At 37.0% G+C, this 23,308-nt stretch overlaps 3 protein-coding genes across 5 annotated transcripts; 1 reads left to right on the forward strand and 2 right to left on the reverse strand.

Moving 5' to 3' along the window:
- Window positions 1–59: 59 nt before the first annotated feature.
- Window positions 60–7,861, forward strand: LOC140035213 (DExH-box ATP-dependent RNA helicase DExH9-like). 3 transcript variants are annotated; one of them, XM_072075224.1, is made up of 15 exons: window positions 60–423; window positions 617–931; window positions 1,032–1,232; window positions 1,333–1,551; window positions 2,146–2,491; window positions 2,646–2,750; window positions 2,878–2,988; window positions 3,408–3,658; window positions 4,120–4,243; window positions 4,318–4,600; window positions 4,716–4,870; window positions 5,331–5,480; window positions 5,556–5,788; window positions 6,231–6,495; window positions 6,965–7,861. In XM_072075224.1, the coding sequence occupies exons 4-15, from the start codon at window positions 1,412–1,414 to the stop codon at window positions 7,241–7,243; spliced, it is 2,442 nt and encodes an 813-aa protein (XP_071931325.1). In that variant the 5' UTR covers window positions 60–423; window positions 617–931; window positions 1,032–1,232; window positions 1,333–1,411; the 3' UTR covers window positions 7,244–7,861. The 3 variants fall into 3 exon arrangements, with proteins under 3 accessions (XP_071931325.1, XP_071931323.1, XP_071931324.1); XM_072075222.1 differs by having other exon boundaries at window positions 2,153–2,491; XM_072075223.1 differs by having other exon boundaries at window positions 657–931; window positions 2,153–2,491.
- Window positions 7,862–8,686: 825 nt separating this feature from the next.
- Window positions 8,687–9,199, reverse strand: LOC113728773 (uncharacterized). Its single transcript, XM_027253138.2, has one exon. The coding sequence runs from the start codon at window positions 9,197–9,199 to the stop codon at window positions 8,687–8,689; it is 513 nt and encodes a 170-aa protein (XP_027108939.2).
- Window positions 9,200–10,258: 1,059 nt separating this feature from the next.
- LOC140035215 (auxin response factor 1-like) lies at window positions 10,259–16,880 on the reverse strand. The gene is made up of 15 exons (XM_072075227.1): window positions 16,556–16,880; window positions 15,654–15,794; window positions 15,451–15,566; window positions 14,830–14,925; window positions 14,647–14,703; window positions 14,339–14,491; window positions 14,172–14,256; window positions 13,817–13,907; window positions 13,536–13,700; window positions 12,878–12,997; window positions 12,687–12,762; window positions 11,722–11,887; window positions 11,194–11,636; window positions 10,742–10,932; window positions 10,259–10,624 (listed from the first exon to the last, which is right to left on the reverse strand). The coding sequence occupies exons 2-15, from the start codon at window positions 15,697–15,699 to the stop codon at window positions 10,444–10,446; spliced, it is 1,986 nt and encodes a 661-aa protein (XP_071931328.1). The 5' UTR covers window positions 15,700–15,794; window positions 16,556–16,880; the 3' UTR covers window positions 10,259–10,443.
- Between the last annotated feature and the right edge of the window lie 6,428 nt (window positions 16,881–23,308).

Consider the following 23,308-nt stretch of genomic DNA (forward strand, 5'->3'; position numbering starts at 1 on the left):
GGATGCCCAAAGCTTCTGGGCTTAACGGTCTATAGAAAATATTAAGAACCAATGAGCATAGTAGTAGCTGGGTGGAGTATATGACTGAAACCGCCTCTCTCTCTCTCTCTCTCTCTCTCTCTCTTCCTCCCGCGAAAACAAAAGGGGAGAATTTTTACAAACACCTCGCAGGCATCTGGAGGAGGACAGGACCCTCCTCCTCTGCGCCGCCATCGGCCATAACCGCCTGAAATACGCTTCCAACTGTTATTAATTACTACTACCAGCAAGCAGTAATCCCACAGAAGCTTTCATTCAAGTCTATTAAAGCTTGAGATATTTTGAGGGAGTCGCAACAAGCAACTGAGCTTAGCAGAAACCATACAGGAACAGTAAAATAAAAACTCCAACTCAAATTACTTCAAGCTAGGGAATTTTCACAAGGTCTATCATCATCCTGTTTTGGATATTTTCTTTCCTGAAACTAACTTTCGTGTCTACTCTGCCTTGTTTCATTACTTTTCTGCTGTATGAATATGTTCTCTTCAATTTTTCGTGCAAGAAGAAATACACTTATTTCGTTTTATGCATTTCCCGGAATTTATTTGTGAATATTTTTTTTCTGGACTGTTTTCAGCTGATTGCGTTTGAATTGTTTACTTGGGCTTTGGGAGCAGAGATGGGATCGGTAAAAAGGAAGTCAATTGAAAACCCTATCGAGGGATATGATACGCCTGCTGAGAAGCAGCAGAAGAGAGGTAATGAACTTTTGAATTTGGACGAACCAGTTGCCTGTGTCCACGATGTATCTTACCCTGAAGGCTATGTCCCTCGTGCTTCGACCTCCAATTTGCCTGATAAAGATGCAAAACCCGCCAAGGAATTCCCTTTTACTCTCGACCCTTTTCAGGCGGAAGCAATTAAGTGTCTGAAGAATGGGGAATCTGTTTTGGTAAATCTCTCTCTCTCTCAAATTTAGTGTTGCGGGGAGAGAAGAAATACGATGGAATGTGTAGAAAGTGTGAATTTTGATAGGTGGTTTGATCATGTAGGTATCTGCGCATACATCAGCTGGTAAGACTGTGGTGGCATTGTACGCCATTGCCATGTCATTGCAGAATAAGCAACGGGTGATATATACTTCACCAATTAAGGCACTCAGTAATCAGAAGTATAGAGAGTTTAAAGAGGAGCTTTCGGATGTTGGTTTGATGACAGGGGATGTCACTATTGATCCTAATGCTTCTTGCTTGGTAGGTCTAAATTGCTGGTGGGACATTTGTTTTTTCTTGTTTTACATGTTTTTGATACAGTGGGTGCTTGTGGGGGCTCTAATGGTTGATTTCATTTCAGGTAATGACAACAGAAATTTGGCGTAGCATGCAGTACAAGGGATCTGAGGTTACGAGGGAGGTGGCATGGGTTATCTTTGATGAGGTGCATTACATGCGTGACAGAGAAAGAGGTGTTGTATGGGAAGAGAGTATTGTTATGGCTCCAAAGAATTCTCGTTTTGTATTTCTCTCTGCCACTGTCCCTAATGCTAAGGAGTTTGCAGATTGGGTTGCAAAGGTGATTTTTGCTTCCTACTACATTATGCTTTGCCATACACATATGCTTTGATGCTTAAGATAAAAGTTGGAGCTTGCAGATATTCAGTTTGTGTGGAGTAAAAATTTTGTTATAGATGAACAATAGCAACACATTTCTGATGTAAAAGTTTCTGGATGTCAAAATTGTTGTATTATAAAGTCCATCTACAGGCCATAGTGTCTGAGCCATCAAAAGTCTGGACATCACATGGTATTATATGGATTAAGAAGAAATAAAGATAGGAAAGATGGGACAGGATATTAGCAGGAATCCTGCAGATGTATAGTTGCTAAAATGTGGATAGAAACGCATTCCTTCTTGACTATTGAAATGTTTAACTGAAGATCAAGTTGCTTCTGCCCGGTCTGAGTCTATTCTTTTGTCATTTTTTCTGTGTGCTTAAACTGTTGATCATTTGATGAGTTCATTTGTGTATACCATTTATGCCAGAAATACATCGGTTTCAAGGAAAATTTGCATGTTGGAAAATATGACTGACCACCATATCCAATGATTAAGTTTTGTTGTAGTGATGCTTTTAGTTGTATGGTTGTTCTAATGTTTATTTCCCAGCATGCAGGTCCATCAGCAACCATGTCATATCGTTTATACTGATTATAGACCAACACCACTTCAGCATTACTTCTTCCCTTCTGGAGGCAATGGTCTTTACCTAGTGGTTGACGAAAAAGGAAAATTTCGTGAGAATAGTTTTCAGAAAGCTCTAAATGCTCTTGTTCCTCCTGGTGAAGGGGATAAGAAAAGGGAGAATGGAAAATGGCAGAAGGGACTTTTTGTTGGTAAAGCAGGCGAAGACAGTGACATATTTAAGATGGTAAAAATGATTATTCAGCGCCAATATGATCCTGTCATATGTTTTAGCTTCAGCAAAAGAGAATGTGAATTTCTTGCAATGCAGGTATAAGCACTGGTATCATATTTTAATTTCAGAGCACAATGTTATTTACTTTTGAGTGTGCTTCTCACTGCCCTCCTAAACAGATTAGCACTAAAAGAGAGAGAATCTGAGCTCAGGTATTTTAATTTAATATTTTGTTTTTCTCATTTTTAAGATGGCTAAAATGGATCTTAACAATGAGGATGAGAAGGTGAACATTGAAACGATATTCTGGAGTGCGATGGATATGTTGTCAGAGGATGATAAAAAGCTGCCACAGGTGACTCTTGCTAGTTTTGCTTAGCAGATTGTCTTTCATTAGTTTCCTTTCTAATTGCTTCTATGTTGCAACAGTAGTATTTTTTTTCATTAGATTCTGAATGTGTCTGTATTTAAACAAACCCCAGGTCTCCAATATGCTGCCTCTGTTAAAACGTGGAATTGGCGTGCACCATTCTGGCTTGCTTCCCATACTAAAGGAAGTGATAGAAATTCTATTCCAAGAAGGCTTAATCAAGGTTGGAGGACAAAATTCTGTCATTTATGGTGGATGTAAATTCAACCGTCTCTTCTGTGCAATTTATATGCTTGTCACGTGCCCAAGCCATTTCTCTAAGTTTAAGATGGGTATCTGTTTATGAGTTTCTGTTTAATATAAACAGCTAAAGTAGCATGCCAAAAAAAGGAGTTTATGAACAAGTGATTTCAGCAATAATAACTGCAAAAAGACCATCACAAATCATAAACAATTGTGGTTCTACAACTTATTTTTTGGCCTACAAGATTCACATGACACCTTGTAATGGTTTATCCCATGATATTCGCTTGTTCATTTTTGACTTCCTCTCCTGCAACCTCTACTTCTACTCCTAGCATGTTTATATTATAGTCTGTTGTCTAGTTTTAAACATTGCTGTGTTGAAATATGGTGCTTTAGTGTTTATTTGCCACAGAAACCTTCAGTATAGGACTGAATATGCCTGCAAAAACGGTCGTTTTTACAAATGTTCGCAAGTTTGATGGAGATAAGTTTAGATGGATATCCAGTGGAGAGTATATTCAGATGAGTGGTCGTGCTGGTCGTAGGGGGATTGATGAGCGAGGAATTTGCATTCTTATGGTTGATGAGAAGCTGGAACCTTCTACAGCTAAGTTAATGGTAAAAGGAAGTGCTGATAGTTTGAACAGGTAATTGTTTTGTTGGTTAGTGTGGTTGTGTATGAACCTAAATCTGAGGCATCTGGTCAATGATTTTCAGTCATTAAATATTTTGAGTTTTGTTAGTTATGGCTTCCATCAGGGTTCTGACGGAAAATTTGGTGGCTTATTTGAATTATGGTGACACTTTTAGTTATGACTATCCAACTAAAATTCAGTCTACCTTCTGCATTTACTTGGAGCCATAAACCCCTGTTTGATTGAAGAACGAGTTTACAACTTTGGGCTGTATAATTTTGGCTCTATTCAGTGCTTTCTCCTAAACATGTAGATGTGTTTGGAGGACACTGAGGTAATTTATGAAACTTTTTATTAGCTTAGACCCTTTTTAAAATGACCCAAGTAATAACAGGCAATGTTCTTGCAGATCCATTTCTAAGTACTGCATAGGATGTTTTGCATTCTTTGATGTTTGTTTTCATGTGCTTCAGTGCCTTCCACTTGAGCTACAATATGCTTCTGAATCAGATACGGTCTGAAGATGGTGATCCTGTGAATTTGCTTCGCAATTCCTTCTATCAATTCCAAGTGGATCGAGCCATTCCCGATCTTGTGGTTAGTCGATTGGTTATTCTTTTCTGACTCACGAACCAGTTCTAAAATATAATGCGTCTCACTTGCACTTGCAGAAACAAGCAAAAAGTCTTGAAGAAGAGAGGGATTCAATCATACTCGAGGAAGAAGATAGCTTGGAGAATTACTACTCTCTACTACAGCAATTTAAGAGTTTAAAAAAGGATGTGCGTGATATTGTCCTCTCTCCAAAGTATTGTTTACCCTTCCTGCAGCCTGGCAGGCTTGTAAGCATCCAGCTCATAAAGGTTGATGATAATTTGCCATCATTTTCCGTCAAGGATGATGTCACATTGGGGGTCATTATCAATTTTGAAAGGATAAAAGGTCTTTCTGAAGGTGAAAATAATTCTTAATCTGTGTTAAGGTTTCTTTTCGTGATATTCTTTTTCTGGCAAAAAGCTTTTCTTGTTTACTAAAAGGTCTTAATAACAAATACATTAATTTTATTCAGATGATACAAATAAAAAGCCTGAGGATGCAAGTTATACAGTGGATATTCTTACAAGATGTGCAGTCCATAAGGATGAAGCTGGTAAAAGAACAATTTCGATTGTACCATTGAAAGATCCTGGGGAACCTGCCGTTGTTTCTCTTCCTATATCTCAGGCAAAAGTCTTTTGACCATTCTATACCCATAATCTGCTCTTATAGATTTCGTTATCCATGGCTTTTCTCTTGCTACATGGAAATTTGCATTATAATGTGAAATACGAAGTCCTAAATTTTAAACATGAGTTATTAAAGAGCTGGAAAATGTAGTTTGCTTTAGTTGCATGCTACAGGTGTCCAGCATTTGATGTCAAAATACATATTCTTTTACCTGTTTACTTTCCTTTAGATGGTAAGTAGACAGGTATAGTAACTGCTTTATGATTATCCATGTGATTGGTGATCCTTATAATCGGTGATTTCTTCCTGTTAGCATCATTAGTATTTCCTTAAATTATCTTTATGGGAAAACTTATGAAACAGATGTTATATTGATATATCTATTTGTGTGTCTGTTCGTGTGGATGCATGTTCATTTGTATCTGTGTGTTTACCTGACCTAGCTTTTTTTGAACAGATTGATAGTTTGAGTAGTGTTCGACTTGTAATACCCAAGGATCTTTTGCCAGTGGAAGCTCGGGAAAATACCCTGAAAAAGGTGTCTGAAGTTCTATCTAGATTTGCTAAAGACGGACTGCCTCAATTAGACCCAGAAGATGACATGAAGGTACTTGTAGATTTTTCATTTGCACAGGTTTTTAGCAACCAATTTGATATTCTCTCTTTTGTTGCATTTCTATAGGTTCAGAGTAGCTCATACAGAAAAGCTGTACGAAGAATAGAGGCCCTTGAGAACCTGTTTGAAAAACATGAAATTGCAAAATCTCCACTTATTGAGCAAAAGCTCAAACTTTTGCATACGAAGAAGCAGCTTACTGCCAAAATTAAATCAATCAAGAGAACAATGCGTTCCTCGACAGCCTTGGCTTTCAAAGATGAACTTAAAGCAAGAAAAAGAGTGCTTCGGAGACTAGGGTAAGATAGTTTCCCGTATATTTGAATGGATATAATTCATTTCACTGTGGAATTTCCACAGCATTTCCTTTTGTTGGTGGAATGGGTATAGTTTCCTTCTTGTTTTAGAGGCTGATCTAACTTCTCGTGTTAATTATCCTCCTATACCCATATTCTGTTCCTTGTACTCAACTTTTTGTTGGCTGTAGTATTTAAGTTTTGCTTTCAACAACTTTTCTGCAATTTCACACATTTATCTTCTTTGGATTATGTTATTATTGCTAGATGAAACACCAAGATTCCAGATTTGGGTCTCAATGTTATTTCTCAAGTTCATGCAACCATGTTTTAACTGTTAAACAATATGCACTTGTGGCCTTTTTAACTCTCTATGCCTAATCTTTTGTTCTTAAATATGAAAAGATCATCTAAAATGTCCTTAATTGCTTGAGAATATGCGTAGGTACGTCACAAGTGATGATGTTGTCGAGTTAAAGGGGAAAGTTGCTTGTGAAATAAGTAGTGCAGATGAGTTGACCCTGACAGAACTCATGTTTAATGGGGTTCTAAAGGACATAAAGGTAGAAGAGATGGTGTCTCTGTTGTCTTGTTTTGTTTGGCAAGAGAAACTTCAGGATGCTCAAAAGCCTAGGGATGAGCTTGAGTTGCTTTTTACACAATTACAAGATACAGCTCGGAGAGTTGCCAAGGTCCAGCTTGAATGCAAGGTAATATTTCTGAAATTTGGTAAAAATGTTTACAGTTTTCTTAGAAGCAAAAGATTTCAAGCTTTGTACTCCAAAAGGTAGTCTAGACAACTTTATGTAGTATGATTGCCCATGTGTTCTGTTTGGAGATCAGCTAGTGGTCTGTCTGAACCCATATCCTGACATGAGATTGCGGCCAAGTTAAATTAAGCTATGCAGGAGAAATCTGTCTAGTTTGTGTTTCGAAAGGCTAATCATGATTTGGAAAAGGGGTACACTTGCTGGTAGTTACTGCTATTTGCAACCAATCTTACGCCAGGAAAACTAATCCAATGTTCAAAAAAAAAAAATTCTAGTCAGTGTGCCACAGAAAATTTGAGGAAGAGAAATAGTGCATTAATTTTTTCTAAAGTGAAATATTGAACTAGTGACAGTTCTTGCTTTACTGGTGAAACTGTCTAGGACATAATTTATGTTCTGTACTGTGCAGGTTCAAATTGATGTTGAGAATTTTGTAAGTTCATTCCGTCCTGATATTATGGAGGCCGTCTTTGCTTGGGCCAAAGGATCGAAATTTTATGAGATAATGGAAATCACTCAGGTTTTTGAGGGCAGCTTAATTAGGGCTATCAGGAGGCTGGAAGAGGTTCTTCAGCAACTAATACAAGCAGCAAAATCCATTGGAGAAACTGAGCTTGAAGCAAAGTTTGAAGATGCAGTTATTAAGATAAAGAGGGATATTGTTTTTGCAGCATCTCTCTATCTGTAGTCTTACTGTGGGAGAAGAATGACCAGGCTATGGCAAATTTACGGTGTTTTGGTTGATGCATATTAAGGGACTGGCAAGTGGCATGAAGGCAAGGGGCTACTTAGGTTACTTGGTGGGTTGAATCTACCCTCAAATGCTATATGGTGCGTCTGCTTTCACTATTTTCCGCTCCAGTAAGTTGCAACAAGTTCAGGCTGAGGGTGGAAAAAAACTTAATTTCAATACCTTAGGGGTGAACATATGTTTGAAGAGGGCTACAATCTAGAATCAATGCACATGGCGCTGACATGAAGAGCACAAATCTGCATTGCAGTTTTGATTTAGCTCTGTGGGTTCTTCACTCATAGCTTACCAACTTGGACTATAGCAGGTTCGCTGTACAACTTGATGAAGAGCACAAAGCTGCCTGGACTGATTGGAGTTTGCTCTGTGGAACCTTCACTTACATCTCACCAACTCGTACGTTGCTGTACGGCATGTTGGCTACAAATCTCAGACCTTGGCCTGTTGTGACCTATAAACAGAAATACCCTTCTTTTTATCATTCTGTGTATTGTGCCACTCAACAGTGGTAGATTTAGATCAAGGTTTTGCAAGTGCAGTTTAGTTATTGTAGCATGACTCTCTCTCTCTCTCTCTGTGTGTGTATATATGTGTGTGTGTGAAGCTTGAAATTTACATCTTTTGCGAATAATTAGCAAGAAATTCAGTTCTAGAGAGTATCGTGTTGAACGTTGTTGCATTTGTCTTTATTGATTTAGGCACAGACACACACACACACACATAGATATGCGTGTCGGTGAGTGGAGGCTCTAGATTTTACCAGACTCTAATTAATTAGGTATTCGGACGGATTTTTTAGAAGAAATTTTGATTGTAGAGTAACAAAAATGTGTTTTGGCCATCTCCTGAATCACCTGCACTTCAACTAGTTTATTAATAATCCGTGCTGCTATAATTCCTCTTCTATGCATAAAAAGAAAAGAAATCAGATTTTCCTCCCACTTGCAGTACGGTATCATCCTTTCAACCGAACGAAATCCAAACCCTCTGAGCTAGAATAAGTGGTAAATACTACAGTCGATGAAAAATGTCCAGCCATAACTTTAAGAAACTAGAATAAGCAAATAGCAGGGAAGGTGATGGAGTACTACTATTTCTTCGCGTTGTCCATTAACTAACAATGAGAATTGATCCATCCTAGAAAACATATAAGTTTCGACAAAATTAGGAAGGACTGTTGCACTCAACATCCCTTCCTGTACGATTCTGGACTCTGGACTAACCGTGCCCTGAGAGTGTAGAGGCCTTTATTACTTAAATTCCTGGTGGTTTACACGATTCATACTCCAGAAATATCAGTAGGCTTGTGCCAAAGGAAAATTTTTTGTCGTTACATGATGCTCCTTGCTGATGATGGCTTGATGCAGAGGAGCTAACTGATCACCTGTTGGCTTCCCGAATGTGGAAACATGGAAAGAAGCAACGAAACAAATGAGCCCCAAAGGCAAACATACATCCAAAAGCTCCACCCCTCCTTTCTCTTCGAACTTGAGGTACAAGTGGAACACCGTAAGCCGGATGTGGCACCATGTACTGCTGATAGGAAGTAATGCTGGCAGCAGCTGGCATTGTAGGATCCTGCGGTCTGGGTTGTGGAACCGAACTGAAGTCTCGTGGACCAAATGTGGGATCTTGAGCTTGAGCTGGGTTTGACGAGATAAACTCAGAGTTTGCATAGACGGTGTCTCGAACCTCGTGATCGTACTCAACCCATGATGAAGAAGACGATGATGTTGGTAATGGTGGGGCAGAGGGCTCATACGGCGGACAGTAATATTGGTACTGACAATGGCATGGCGGTGGTGGTGGGTTATCAATGAACAATGCCTTCTTCTTCTTCTTCTTCTTTCTTGACCAGAACCTGAGCTTCTTCACGGCCTTCATCATCTTCATGGCTGGCCTTTTTGTTTTTCTCGGCGAATATGAAAAAAAAAAAGTCCACGGGTGCGGTATTGTTCAGCGGAATCTTGTAAGTTGATTTATTCAAATAGAAGAGATAACTTGGCTGTGGTTAGTACGGATCTGGAAGTGGAAGCGAGATTTGATATCAGCTCCTTTTTCACCAGCTCCTTTTTCAAATCCTGTGACCGTTGTTAATGGCTCCTCCAAAGTCCCAACGTTTGTAATGGAGAAACAAGAAGCCTTTTTCGTGCTTTTTCTTTATTTCGTCGTTGATTGAAATCCTCTCCCCTTTTGCTGCATTTTAGAATCGCGGATCATGACCAATATAATACTAACCTGGATATTCACCGACCAAGAAATACCAAAAAAAAAAAAGGGCAGTAAAGTTCGCCCTCCCGCCACATCAATCAATATTAGTTTACTAAGTTGCATAACAAATGATAATAGTAGTATTAAGGAAGCAAATGAATTTTTTAAATTGCCTTGCTAAATTATCAGGAATTTGTAAGAAGTCAAGAGTTTTTTTTTAGGGTAAAATATTAATAAAAAAAAAAAAAAACCCTGTGGTAAAACCTAATACACAGAAAAGTTTTCCGTGATTTCAAAATGTAGAACATGACACCTCATACTTTGAACTAAATTGTAAAGACGACGGAATTTGTTAAACTTAACGAAAATGATTTATTGGAACCTAAAAAAAAATTTATATCTAATTTTTAACAAATATACCTGTTCTGCCCCTTAACCCTCAATTCTCTCTATCTAGAGAATAAAACAAATGATTTTTTTAATCCGTCTTTTGTTTAATTATATTAGGGCATTTGGATCCTTTCGTCCATTTCCGTTAAATTTAATAAATTCCGTCACTTTTATAATTTAGTTCAAAATACGAATTTTCGTATTACATATTTTGAAATCATTAAGAAACTTTTCTATATATTAAATTTACTACAGGAGACTTTTTTTTATTATTATTTTTTTCCGGGTGCTTCTGAACCTTCTAACGTCACCGCCAAGCAAATTTGAATATATAAACACTAACCAAGGAAGTTCTGTTGGAAAAGCCCTTTCCAGTTTGGTCTGATTCGATGCACGGTTTGCACGTATATTAATAAAATCGTAAATCAAACCAATAATAGCTGTTTACATGCGCGTTCGGAACGAGGTCAGTTTCAAAACTACTTTTTTCTCCAGTCGATTATTAGAAATCGTCAAATAAAAAAAGCCCTAAATTTCTAACAACTATGCCCCCCAGACCCCGCATTTGATGACTGCTCCTCAGTGCCCAGAGCCACCACATCTGTAGCTGCCTTGCTAGATTTGACCTCACCAACCGGGAGCTTTATCTTTGGCGAAAGCTTCTTGGCTTCTTCGCTCGTGTAGATGTAGATCTTTCTCACCATGCCACAGAATTCACTGCGCACATTAACAGCAGAATCCAGTTTTAAGTATCAGAGATGGAGAAAATAGAGAGTAAATGAAAGAGGACTGGAAAGTGAAATGAAGTAAATGAAAAAGGACCAAGACTTTAACTGCCATGGGTCATCTCCAACCATCATCATGTCATCTTCATCATCTGTGTAGACAACTTGCCATTTCTTCGTAGACCCAAAGAGTTCACCATCAATCTCAAACATTTCTTCTAACTTCGTGAGCAAATCATCATACCCCTCAAACCGTGTCAAGTCAACTGCTCTTCCAACTGCAATTCCTTGCATGTGAACCTGCACAAAGAAAATCAATAACTTGGAACACGAGAAGGGGAAAAAGGAAAACAAAGGAAACAGAAGGAAAACTAGCTCATCTCTCCAATAAATTTGAAAAGATTAGAATTACCCATATTCCAGTGAGTAAAGAGAAATTAACATGAAATATTATCTGTAAAGACTGATGGTGTTTAGTCCTATTGGTCTCTGGCAAATCAAATATTAAAGGCCAAAGTATACCAAACGATTAGCAGTGTAATCTATATATGTGGACAATACCTTGGTGCAGCTCCGGATTTGCCTGCTTTGTGACTCGTGAGGAGATCTTAGGCAAGATTTTTCAGGATCACAACTTACTGAAGGCACATCAGACCTATTAGGATGAGATGGCTCCGAAAGTTGGTCAGATTCAGAATCTCGGGAGAGAAGTGGCTGATCCCCCTCCACAGCTCCAGATGCAACCACTGCTGAAGTGTCTTCAACTGTTGCACGTTCCAGTAACTCAATCCCAAATAGCCTGTATCCATTAACTTGTCTCTTTTCAGTAACAGGTGCAACAGCCTCTGTCGCTGTTTCAACTTGGTTGGACCAAAACATGGATTTGCTATCGCTGTAACCTAGATTGCTGGCCTTGGTTGCAGCACATAATTTGGGAGATGGATAAAAGTCATGTGAACGTGATGTATCACAATACAAGGGTTCGACAGAAGATTTCCACACCCCTATGAGCAGATAGGCAAACCTCAAATTAAAGTACAAAGAAAGTGGATAAGCAAGAAAAATTTTACTCCCAGTAAAAGGTAGTACCAAGGGAGGAAAGATCCTGCATTGCCAAAGGTAAAACTGGTGGTCTTGCCCGCTTATTCCTTTGTGGAGGCAGAGGATTTGGAGGAGTTGCTGCAACCAGAGGCTCTATCTCCCACGGTGAAACCCTGTCTGGTCGCACAATGGATGAAGGTTCGTCCCATTGAACCTGAGTAGCAGAGAATTGATATTTGATATGTTACAAAAGAAGACTGTAACCGAGGAGAATCAACATTCATGATAACAGTACTATCAATGCTCATCAAAATAACATATGTAATGAATAAAGAAAAAATGAGATTCAGACTATCTGCATCAGGTGGTGGTTTCATCATAAACACACAACAGAAGCCACCCCCCGGCCGCCGGGGGAAAAAAAAGCAAAAGGAAAGGAAAAAATAAAGGGCACCCCTCACCAGAGTGAGAATAAGAAAAGATAGACCCCACAATTTAACTACTTATCATCTCACATGGGACATTGAAATCTGGGTTACAAAACTTGACTCGCAAGGGTGCAACCATTCAAATCCAAAATACTCAACAAAATGCAATTCAGTTGCATCTTTAATCATAGTCCATACTAAACCCCAAGATATTGACGCCCTCCATGCCAGGACCATCTCTTTAACACTAAAAAATGAGAAGAACATGAAAGAAAAAAAGGCACATGTCAGGGCTTCCAACCAACCAAACATTAACTCATTGATCTAACTTGCATCAACCATAGGATCTCTCCCTCTTCAAATTTTAAAGGCTTGTTTTTCTATTAAATGTGAAATGAGCCAGTGCCATTTTTCTTCTCCATATGTGATGATATGACAGCAAATTTGAAAAGGGGTTCGAAGAGTGCAAATTTTGAATCACATAACCAATGTCGAATTATCACAATGTGTCACAAGACATCAACATTCAACCATCACAATTAAGTCTCATTTTCCAACAAAATTCCACCAAATAGCCATGTTTACCTTCAAAGATCTCCATTGAGAATCAGGCCATCTTGATGATGTATTCTCTCCAACGCCCACAATGGTTCCACTGAACCTGAAAGAAAATGTAATTACACAGACCATCATAATTCCGAAGTTCTTCTGTTTAACAAGTGAGATGCGGACTGCAGGTAAAGATTGTCAACAAAGAATATAATCTGTAGAAATACCTTCTCTCTGGAACTTCCTCACCCTCAAATGTCATCTTAAACCTCATACCAACAGAGAGCTTGTGACTTTGAGCTTCAAGATACTTGTTTACACTGACAATAAATTCAGATCGACTTGTCCTGACCAAAAAAGTAATATAGTTTACTAGAACAGTTTCTTGCGCACACACAAAATGGATCCACTAGAAAGCCAGCTCAAAAAACATAGCACAATAGCAAGTATTACTTAACATGGCAAATTTAAGAAGATAAAAAACTTTTCAAGCCAACTCAAAAATTTTTTTAAGCATGTTGGAGACTGTAATATGTACATAGTATCATGGTAAATTATAAGTCCGTTGGTTAATTTTGTAAAGTTAAGACAAAACATTACATGAATAATAAATCTGTTATGCAAGATGTGATAAATTACGCGTTGATTCTTAGTTCAAGGATAACTACCTAAAAGAGAAGATATCTCATTCATCCCATGTGGTGCTAGCACTGTATTGAAAACGATTAATGATGAACTCTCAAGACAATCAAACTTGGTTAGCACTCTGATCAAGATCAAAATCATTTGCATGCTTTAAAACCAGCAGTAAAACAATAATGTACAAATCCAAACTATCATAGACACTTTTTAATTGCATTATGTCAAAAGAGGAGAGCAAGTTACCTAGGTTTATAAAAAACTGAAAAGAGAGTCCCGGTAGAAATGGCATGAGAAGCAGTAGCAAGCACACCGAGATGCATACTGTGACTGGATATAACAGAAGATGGCATATTGCTTTGTTGCCTCATAAGTCTTCTTACTCCAACCCGAAGCTCTCCACTTTCTCCTCTGGAAAATTAATAAGAGAACACGCTATTCGTAAATGGACTAGATTTAAGCGAGGAAAAAAAAGGGCAATTTCAAGATAAGGTAAAACATACATCTATATGGTCATTTCTACTTGCCTTAGAAATATAAATGCATCCCCTGCAACTAATTTCTTTGCACTAACAAATACACTCCAGCCAGTTGTCAGCAAGTGACGCCTAGGTTGACCTGAAAGCAGCAAGATTGTAAGAACTCAAAACAAGATACTACTGAGCCCAAACTCACAGAGAGCCTGAAGTATAAGAATCCCAAATTCATGTTACCACAAGCTGCGTAAACTCAAGTAACATTAGAGGCAAATGTCTCTATTATTGTTGGTCACTAGAAGCTTTTTGAACAATTCAAGAGTTGTACTTTCCCATATTTAGCAGTGAATGGAACCCCAATCTAGGTTTGCAGTCCTCAATATCAAGAAATCAAAAGCATCCCAACCTCTAAATATATGCCTGAAATGCCATTCATTGCCATGAAGATCAGTCGCAACCAGTTCTTGCCAAGGCGGCTGCTGGGACATATCCTGCAAATGGATGATGCAAAAGCCACATTAGCATAAGCTAACATTTGTAGGAATCTGGAGCAGTGTATAAAAAGATCAATACCAGTGGAGGTAAACAATCATCTGCATGCCTCCGGAGAACAGAGAATCCACCATGTGTACTAGTATCAGAAGCTGTAAGGGTCTTGCAAAATGAATGGACAGTGCATCTCTGAGGTTCTGGCAGCGGTGGATCAGGACTTGTGACTTCACCTTGCTGTAACAAACAAGGAAACTTAAATAAAGCAAGCACAAGAACAAGGGAAAACGAAAATAGGTAGGAAAGCAATAAATGAGCAGGCAGGTTCTTGCACAATATGTTTAAGAAGACAATTAAGATCAATGAACAAGAGTTTTACTAAGAAAGCATACATCTAAGTCAGGTAGCAGAGTAATCTGTGCATAGACCTCATCCGTCTCCGCTTCAGCCTGCAATCCCAGCAGAAATATTCGAAAACTAAGTGAATCAAGTGAGAGCAAAAGTCTTTCTGATGTGCAGGCACACGGAGAAGGAAGTCCAATTACTGGCAAAGAAGATAATCCAGATAAACCTACCCGAAGATTAACATTCATAACTTTGCACAGAATTTTAGGTGGCAAATTGAAAGAAGGAAGCTGATGATCTAGCCCCTGAAGAGTAGATGCTTCAAGCTGTAATACGAAACCACTTTATAAATAACTCCAGCTAAAATCAGTTCATTAATCAAGAGAAAATGACGCCAATTAAATTAAACGAACCATCCCTAGATTGACGAATATGCAACTTTTAGATATGTAAAGGGTCCATAACACTGCACGAGGGGAAGATCTATGCATTTTCAAAAACTCAAAGGCTTCAATTGGACAGAAAAAAATGTATTAAGGCCATTAGAGGGGAATGGCAAGGGGTACATTTCAAAGATGAGAAAATGATAGTTTATTTAAACAGCAGCTGGATGATCAATACCGAACAAGAAGCAATGAAAAATGGCAGTCTTCCCCATACTCAAATTAAACTAAGCAAATGATTTGGAAATGAACATAAATAAATACTGCACAACATGGTGGAATAGAGAATACACAGAAAAAATATTTTAAGTGCAAATAGCTACTAAAAAGATTCATTTAACTCATCCTATCAAATTTGAATTTCAATGAAATAATGGAGGACGGTGAAATTTATGAAAACCAAAAAACCTGCTCCATGTGTCCCTGTGGAAAGTAATACACTCTTTCCCCTTCGCGAGGTACAGTAACTAGGGGTCCAGCACAAGCATGCCAAAGTTCCTTATACAGGGCATCATTAGGTGACCCTGTCACAGAAAGCATAAAATTGAAACCACCAGCACACATCAATTGTCTGCAAAATTTGCAAGAATTTAACATGAAAGAACTTAAACCTGGGTTAGGTCCTCCAGAAAAATGATTTGCAGCAATGTGTGCCATAGGGATACCACTCAATCTACTAAATATTAACTACCTAAGGTTTGATTGCTCCCGACCAACCAAAACCTTATATATGACGGTCAAGTTTTGCAGCACTGAAGGAGCCAAGAGAAAAGAAAGAAGAAATTCATCAATAAAAAATCAACATAAAAAAAAACTACATAACTAGCCACTAGCAAATATATACAGAAACAAGGAAAGAAGTAAATTCTTTATATAGCTTCTGGTATTGTTCTCCTGATCTTAAATGCGGCAGAAGAAGGAATAGAAAGTAAACCCTTTATTCTACTGAAATCCAAAAGCAAGAATACGTGAATCACATGTAAAATTGAATGTTCAAATGCATGTTTGACCCTATTTATCCTCCAATTCTGCAAAAATTTGCCATGTCAAGTCAACAAATTCTGTCTTTTACGTTTCCCAATGAATTCATCAATTTCTCAACACCGTCACCAGACACTCAACATCAGATCCATTTATCTCCAATGACTCCTAAACAGCCAAACCTCCTACACCATAACCCACCCACACCCCAAACTCACACACAGAGACACTGGAAGTAAACTAACTTTGATGGCTACTATAAATTCATTCATCCATGAACCATTCACAACATAGACATAAAACGTCGAATTAAAACTATTCATTTCTGCACAAACTCAAGATCCGAAGATCCGAGTGCTACAACAAAAAAACCACACATCCCCAAAAAAAAAATACAAAATTATATAGTACAATCAGCAAAATTTCCTACATGTACTTGCACAAGTTTAAGCCCGTGAGAACATCATAAAATAATTAGCACAAACAAAAACAAAAAAAGGAAATGAAAAAAGTTACCAAACATCTTGTTTACCTATTTATTGACGAACTTTTTGGTCTTCAATATCCAAACCCGGAGAATCTCCGCCATTTCCATATTAAACAAATTCAATATCCTCTTACATCTTCCTTTTCCTAGGATTTCGCCAGCTTCAGCTTCTTCAGCTACTGCAGCTTCAACTAGATACTACTACTATTACTTTACTAGCTCCAGCTGCTCCCAAAAATTCGAATAAAAATCAATTTTCCTCGGATTGATCGATCAATTTGTATCTAATAGCCAAAAATATCAGGATTTAATCCAACCACAACTATAATAATTTATAGTAATATATAAGAGTAAAGATAGGGATATGCATAGAGAGAGAAAGAGAGAGAGGGTGTGATGGTCTTTGCCTGGTTGAAGCCGACAGTGCTTTTTCTCGCTTTCTCTCTCCACAAACCATACATATATTTTTCCTGTATCGATAGGTTGTTTGCCCAAGTAAAAAAATTTTTTTTTTTTCTTTTTCCCCCCTTGGGTGGAAATGCTTTCCTTGGTCCCCGGTATATGGTTGAATGTACGGTCTGCGGCATACACATTAGTCATTACACAAGGGAAGTTGATACTATGCTATTAGTTCCAAAGAGATTAGACTCTTTTTTTCTTTTTTTTTTTTATGTCAACATCAGAAAGAAATTATTACGGTCCGTTTCTATTATTGTTATTTTTTAGAATTTTTGTAAAAAAAAAATTATGTGAAGTAAAAGAAGTGATTAGTAAATGGATTTACGATAACCCGTATAAAATTTTTTTTGAGAAAAAATGACATTCCAAAGTGTATGAGCTTTTACTTCTCTCTCTTTCTCTCCCTCTCTTTTTGTTTTTGCTTTTAAGTCACAACTGAAATTAATGGAGAATATTCCACAAAAAATTAGCTAAGCTGTTTACATCAATAATAACAGCCATCAATCACCGCAATTTGACACTGTATTAGATAAACTCACTGAGGACGTGACGTGTTTTAATTAATTTGCCTGCATCTTAACGAAATTTTATGACAAATTATTTTAAATATTTAAAATAACGAGTAGATTTAAGTGAGACGAATTTAAATATTAGATTCGATAACAAATAGTACGTTGTAGCTGAAACAGTAAGCAAATTCTCCCAAATTAGATTCTTGAAGATTAATGATTAAAGTCTCGAAGAAATCTCAATTTTCAATGAGAGAATGTCAATGAAACTGGGATTGACGTGGATTCTTAATCTCGATTTGACACAGGAAGGAAAATATTCAAGGATTTCAAGCAACATTTTCAGCAAACGAGATGAGATTTCTTGACAGCCGATGGTTAAAAGTTGGCGGACTTATTAGCCCTTGACCATGGTTAAAAGTTAACTCTCTCAAGTAGGACTACTCCGAATAGCGTGACAAACGGAGCCTTAGCAAGAAAGATGGAGGGAGTAAAGAAACAGGAACAAAAAGCGTGTCCTAAAATTGGGTACAGGTTTCCTAAGCAGTGTCCACGCGCTTATTAAAAAAATTTCAACCCAAAAGCGGACAACCCCACGGGGAATAAGAAGAAATGGGGATTAACTATAAACTTAATTAATTAAGTAGCAGCAAGTAATTATTGCACTTGATGGTTTCAAGAAAATATAAAACTACTCTTTTTTAAGGAAAAGAGAGGCTACCGCCTAGGTATCTTTTTGTACAACAAGACTAACTTGCTTGCGATATACTCCCTCCGTCCCACTTGAATAGTCTCGTTTTCCTTTTTCGTCTGTCCCAAATTATAGTCCACTTTCCAATTGAATAATGTAGTTGTATTTTACTTTTCCTAAAATACCCTTATTTAATGTAAGTTATTATTACTATAAACCTACCCCATTTAATGAGAGTTGATTCTTTTTTTACCATCAATTCAAGTTCTCATAAAGTTGTACCATATTTAATGTGAGGGTATTTTAGGAAAATAGTAATCTAAATTTACTTTTCCAACAAAGTTAACTACTTTTTCTTAAACTGTGTGAAAAAAGAAACGAGACTATCAAAGTGGGACGGAGGGAGTATATATATTTTTTTTGGGTGTGTTGTGATTAACATGGTTTTATTAGTGGAATGGATGTCATTAATGGAATTTCAGTTTACTTTACTGCTTTGGCCCTGACTTTTCATTTTCAAAGTGGCTTTGATTGTGTGGGCAAAAGTAGTCAACTTGACCTCTTGAATATAAATTTTTAGCCCATTATATTAGTGGTAATACTGATGGATTGCCGAGTATAGTTGTTGACCCAGATGAACTTCAGATATTCTGAAAAAAGGAATGAAAAACCCATGTAAGTAAAGAAAACTACATGAACAATAGAAATCATAATACAAAGTTTTTTTTTTTTTTTTTTGCACGGAGAACAAATAAACAAATTGATTTCACTTGAGTCAAATGATATGTCTAGAGTAATTGAACTTTTATTTAGTAGCTAATTGGATTTAATGAGGTATGACAAGCATCTCAATAAGATTTACACTGGTTTAATAACTACTCGTTTTTACCTTTCAACAAATTAGGCCTGTTTGAATTGCATTTTTTGCATAAAAAATGTTGTGGGTTTTCATAAAAATATTTTTCAGTCACTTTTTTACCATCATACGTTGCATTTTTAAAAAGAATGTCACACTACGGCCTTGTTCTTGATTGCATTAGAATTTATTAAATTTGATGATAGAGAATAATCATTATCAGTAACAAACTACTTTTTGGGTGATTATAAATTTTAACTTTTTTTTTGTCATTAGCATATATATAATCATATTAAAAAAAGCAACTGAGAACATGGCAAATATAGATTATCGAAAATCATAATCTATAATCAATTAAAATAGTCAGCTGAGAACAAGCCATATATTTTTTTAACAAAATATCTCAAAAAATTGTAATCTAAACAGGCTCTTTGTGTTTAAATTACAAAAGAAATACATTACGTCCAACCTTATAAAGGATTTGTCACAAAACAAATAAAAAGTCATATAAGAATAAAAAGGCATTAAAAAAAATGGTCATTTCACAGTTTAACTCATTCGTTCCCCTCACTGTGAGATGAGTGATGCAGTGGTAGTATGTAACCTCCACTTATGTCATTTCGAGTACCATTAAAGCATTTACATTCTAGCATTTCTACCCTTCTATTTTTCACCCCATCCTAGGACTAATGGAAAACCCCTCATATTTTCCCAAAAAAAAAAAAAAAAAAACCGCCTCATATGTACCGAAAGTGGCTAAAAAAGAGTAAGAGACAAGTTCTTGTGGCAACTATTATCCCCACAAAAAAAAAAAAAAAAAAGAGGTTGAGTAAAAATAAAAATAAAAAGGAGAAAAAAGAATAAATGAATTAAACTATTATGGCCAATGTAAAGCGTGAGAAGGACAGTTGGAGGCAATTATTGCTGCATATGCTGACAACTTGACTTGGGGATGACACATGGTGATACGGCATTTAAACTCAGATGAGAGATTTGATTGGCCAATAGGGATTTTGAGGGCGCTGCTTGCTTGGTATTGATCAGAACACTAGAGTCCACACGTTGCCTGGTTACTTTTGGAGGGTAGCCTCAGCCCGCTAACATTTTGGTTGCTTGCCTAGTTTTGAAGCATGTAGACTATCCCCAACTGCACCAACACGAACGCACATATAGGTAGTAGAAAAACGCTGCTCTTTCTGGTTTGCATCCCAAGGAGGTTTGTTTGGTAATTTTGCCTTGCACCAAGCAGGCAAAGTAACTACTGACTTGTCTGAACCAACTGCTCTGCTCTTGCAGCAGTTGATTAGTAACAGATTGAATGTAAATTAAGGAATCAAATTCGTTGGTCTATATTCTAATATTAAGAATTTTCTGAAATATTCGGGTGCCTTTGAACTCGTGGTGGTTCAATCCCGCCGAGTCACTTCTTGACCCATTTCAATCCCTTTCCTTCTAATATAGAGTAACAGTAGGTAGGTGTAATACAGAATTTATCGTGTTCGACAAAAAAAAAAAACTAACTTGTTTGGATTGCCATTTTTTCCTGAAAAGATTTAAGTTTGCATGAATATATTTCTCAATCACTTTTTTTTTTATCTCACATACATCAAATCGCTGTAGATAATCCCCGACTTCACCAACAGGAAACATAACTTGTTTGGTTTGCATCCCAAGAAGGTCTGTTTGGTAATTTTGCGTTGCACGGATTGCCATTTTTCCCATAGAAAAAAAATTTGTAATTTCCGTGACTATATTTTTCAATCAATTTTTAATGTAACACACGTCAAATCGTTGTAGTATATCTTTCAACAAAAATTACATAAAATAGCAATCCAAATAGGAACAAATTGGCTATCCAATCGTATAGGTTGTCAAAGTACACCAATTGATTTTTATCAATTATTTTCTCAGCAAGTTAAAAATAACCATTCTTCTAACAAATTGAATATTTTTTCTTTCATCCTGAGTTTTGTCGTTAACTTTTTCCTTTTTCAATTTAGTTGTATTTACTCATAGATGCATGTTCACTATTATAGCTTGTGCCCACATAAAGCTGTCATGATTCTCACACAGATGTCGACGAAGGCACAATTATTAACGACAAAATGTTGCAACGCTTAAATATAATTACAGTAGTGTAGAAAGAAAAGTTATTTTATAAATGAAAACATTAGAGTAAATTGCTGAAGTGGATTTATCCAAATCAGAATTTAACCAGCAAGCTCAGTAAAACATTAGAATTGAAAGTGTAATATTCTTCATAATTAAGTCTTTAACTCGTTCCATCCAACTAAATCTTAAGCTTGGAATAAACAAAAATGATCTTTCTTTACATTATTGAAAGTGTAAAAAACTACACACGACCACAGGTCCTTTTGGTTTCTTTGGAGAAGGAATGAAAGATGATAGCACCATGCATGCAGGTGCTACTGCTGACTAATTTATAGAGATCTGGCATTGTTCTGCAGTCAAGCGTAGTTACCTGTACACAAATTTGTCTCCATATTTGCAAGGCCGTCAAGTTTGACTCTGGTTTAGGATTTGCTTCCACATTGCTTGGTCGATATATTCATGATTGTATCACTTGCTTTTCCAACTTTCTTGAAAAGATTCAAGAAGAGAATGAGTTTGTAGGAGGTAAGGAAGGGTCCTCCATCTCATCTGCTTGTCCGCCTATGTGTCTGTCTTTGAATTCATAAGTTCTGAGCCAAAAAAAGAGAGGGAATTGTATTTGGATGCGGTGAGGATCCCCTTCCATACTAATTAACCCGTGCAGAAATTGTAGTAATTCATTTTTCCCCCGGCCAAATCAACATATTATAAGCACAAGGGACAAAAACATAAGGAAAAAATCATCAAGAACTGTTTTGATAAGGCATGTCTTTCTACCTTCTGGCCAGGTGAATGAACACTTTGTTGATGTTCATTCTTCTGAAGTATCAAAAGCACAATGATGAATGAGCTGCCTGAGGGTGTCTCAAGTTGAGATGCTAGCTAGTAAGGTTGCCCGTCAAATCCCAGCCTAGTCGTCTTGGATGATTCCCTTGCCTTTTTTACATCATTCAGAACCCCTTTTGCCGCAACACTCGAATGTCAGGAAGATGATAGAACATGGCATCAAAGAGTCCTGGAAACAAGAAACTTCCCATAGGACGAATTGATGGGCCCTTGTCTCGTTAGCATTTATCCTCTTGGAATAATGACGGGCTTCCGGTACAAAGCTCCCTCAAGAAAATTGGCCAAGGAAATAGGAAATATGATGGCATTTGCGGGTGGCAAGATTTTGCTCAAGCCCCCGATCTATCAGGAGATTTTTGTTTCTGTCGGTGAAAGACGTGAAGGTTTTTTTTGGTGGTCGATGTGATCGGTAGAACTAGGGGGCAAAGGCATGTTCTTGCCCACTGCGCTTCTGGTAAGACCGTAAGAGTAGTAGTTTTGGCTGTATGATGAAATATCTAAAAAATATGCAGTTGTCCGCAATAGAAATCAACTTAGGGGTTAAAAGATTGTTTAGTTTGTACCAGAAAAATAACGAAAGAAGGACAAATGCAATGTCAACAACGTTGGTTTGAAAACCAATTTTACGGAACATAAGCCTCTATCATTCTTCAGAAAAAAGATAAACTATAAAATTCTACCCTGTGAAAGTGAGAGTTGGGGTATAATCGAGTTGCTACTCGAGATTGACTCAAGTTAAAATACTTAAATTCGAGTTCGAGTTCGAATTTAAAATTCGAGTTCGATAAAATTCGAGTTTGAGCTCGAGTTTTAAAATACTTGTCGAGTTTGAGTTTGACTTTTAAAATACTTGTCGAGTTCTTGAAAGCCTAATTCGAGCTCAAACTCGATTTTATTTTGCATTAGCTTGAGTCCATACTCAACGAGTTCAATCAACTTATTTCGAGTTCAATCAAGTTTAATAGAACCTAATCAAGTTTAAGGAAATTTATATTTTAAATAATTTAAAACAAGGGACAAAATAGACACTTCAAACTAATACATAAAAATAAATTAAAAAAAAATGTGAAGCTCGATAGAGTTTGATTAAATTCGACGAGCTTTCAAACTTCACATATTAAATTTGAACTTGACTCGTCAAGTAATTCGAGCTGCTTGAACTCAATCAATGTGAGTTCAAACTCGAGTATTAACCGAGCAAACTCATGAGTTACTTAATTTTATAAAACACAAACCGCCATCATGCTTCAGAAAAAAGATAAATTATGAAGTTCAAACATGTGAAAGGTGAGAGTTAGGATGTAATTGAGTCAAGATCGAGCAGT

This window comes from Coffea arabica, chromosome 2c (assembly GCF_036785885.1).
Source record: "Coffea arabica cultivar ET-39 chromosome 2c, Coffea Arabica ET-39 HiFi, whole genome shotgun sequence".
NCBI lineage: Eukaryota > Viridiplantae > Streptophyta > Magnoliopsida > Gentianales > Rubiaceae > Coffea > Coffea arabica.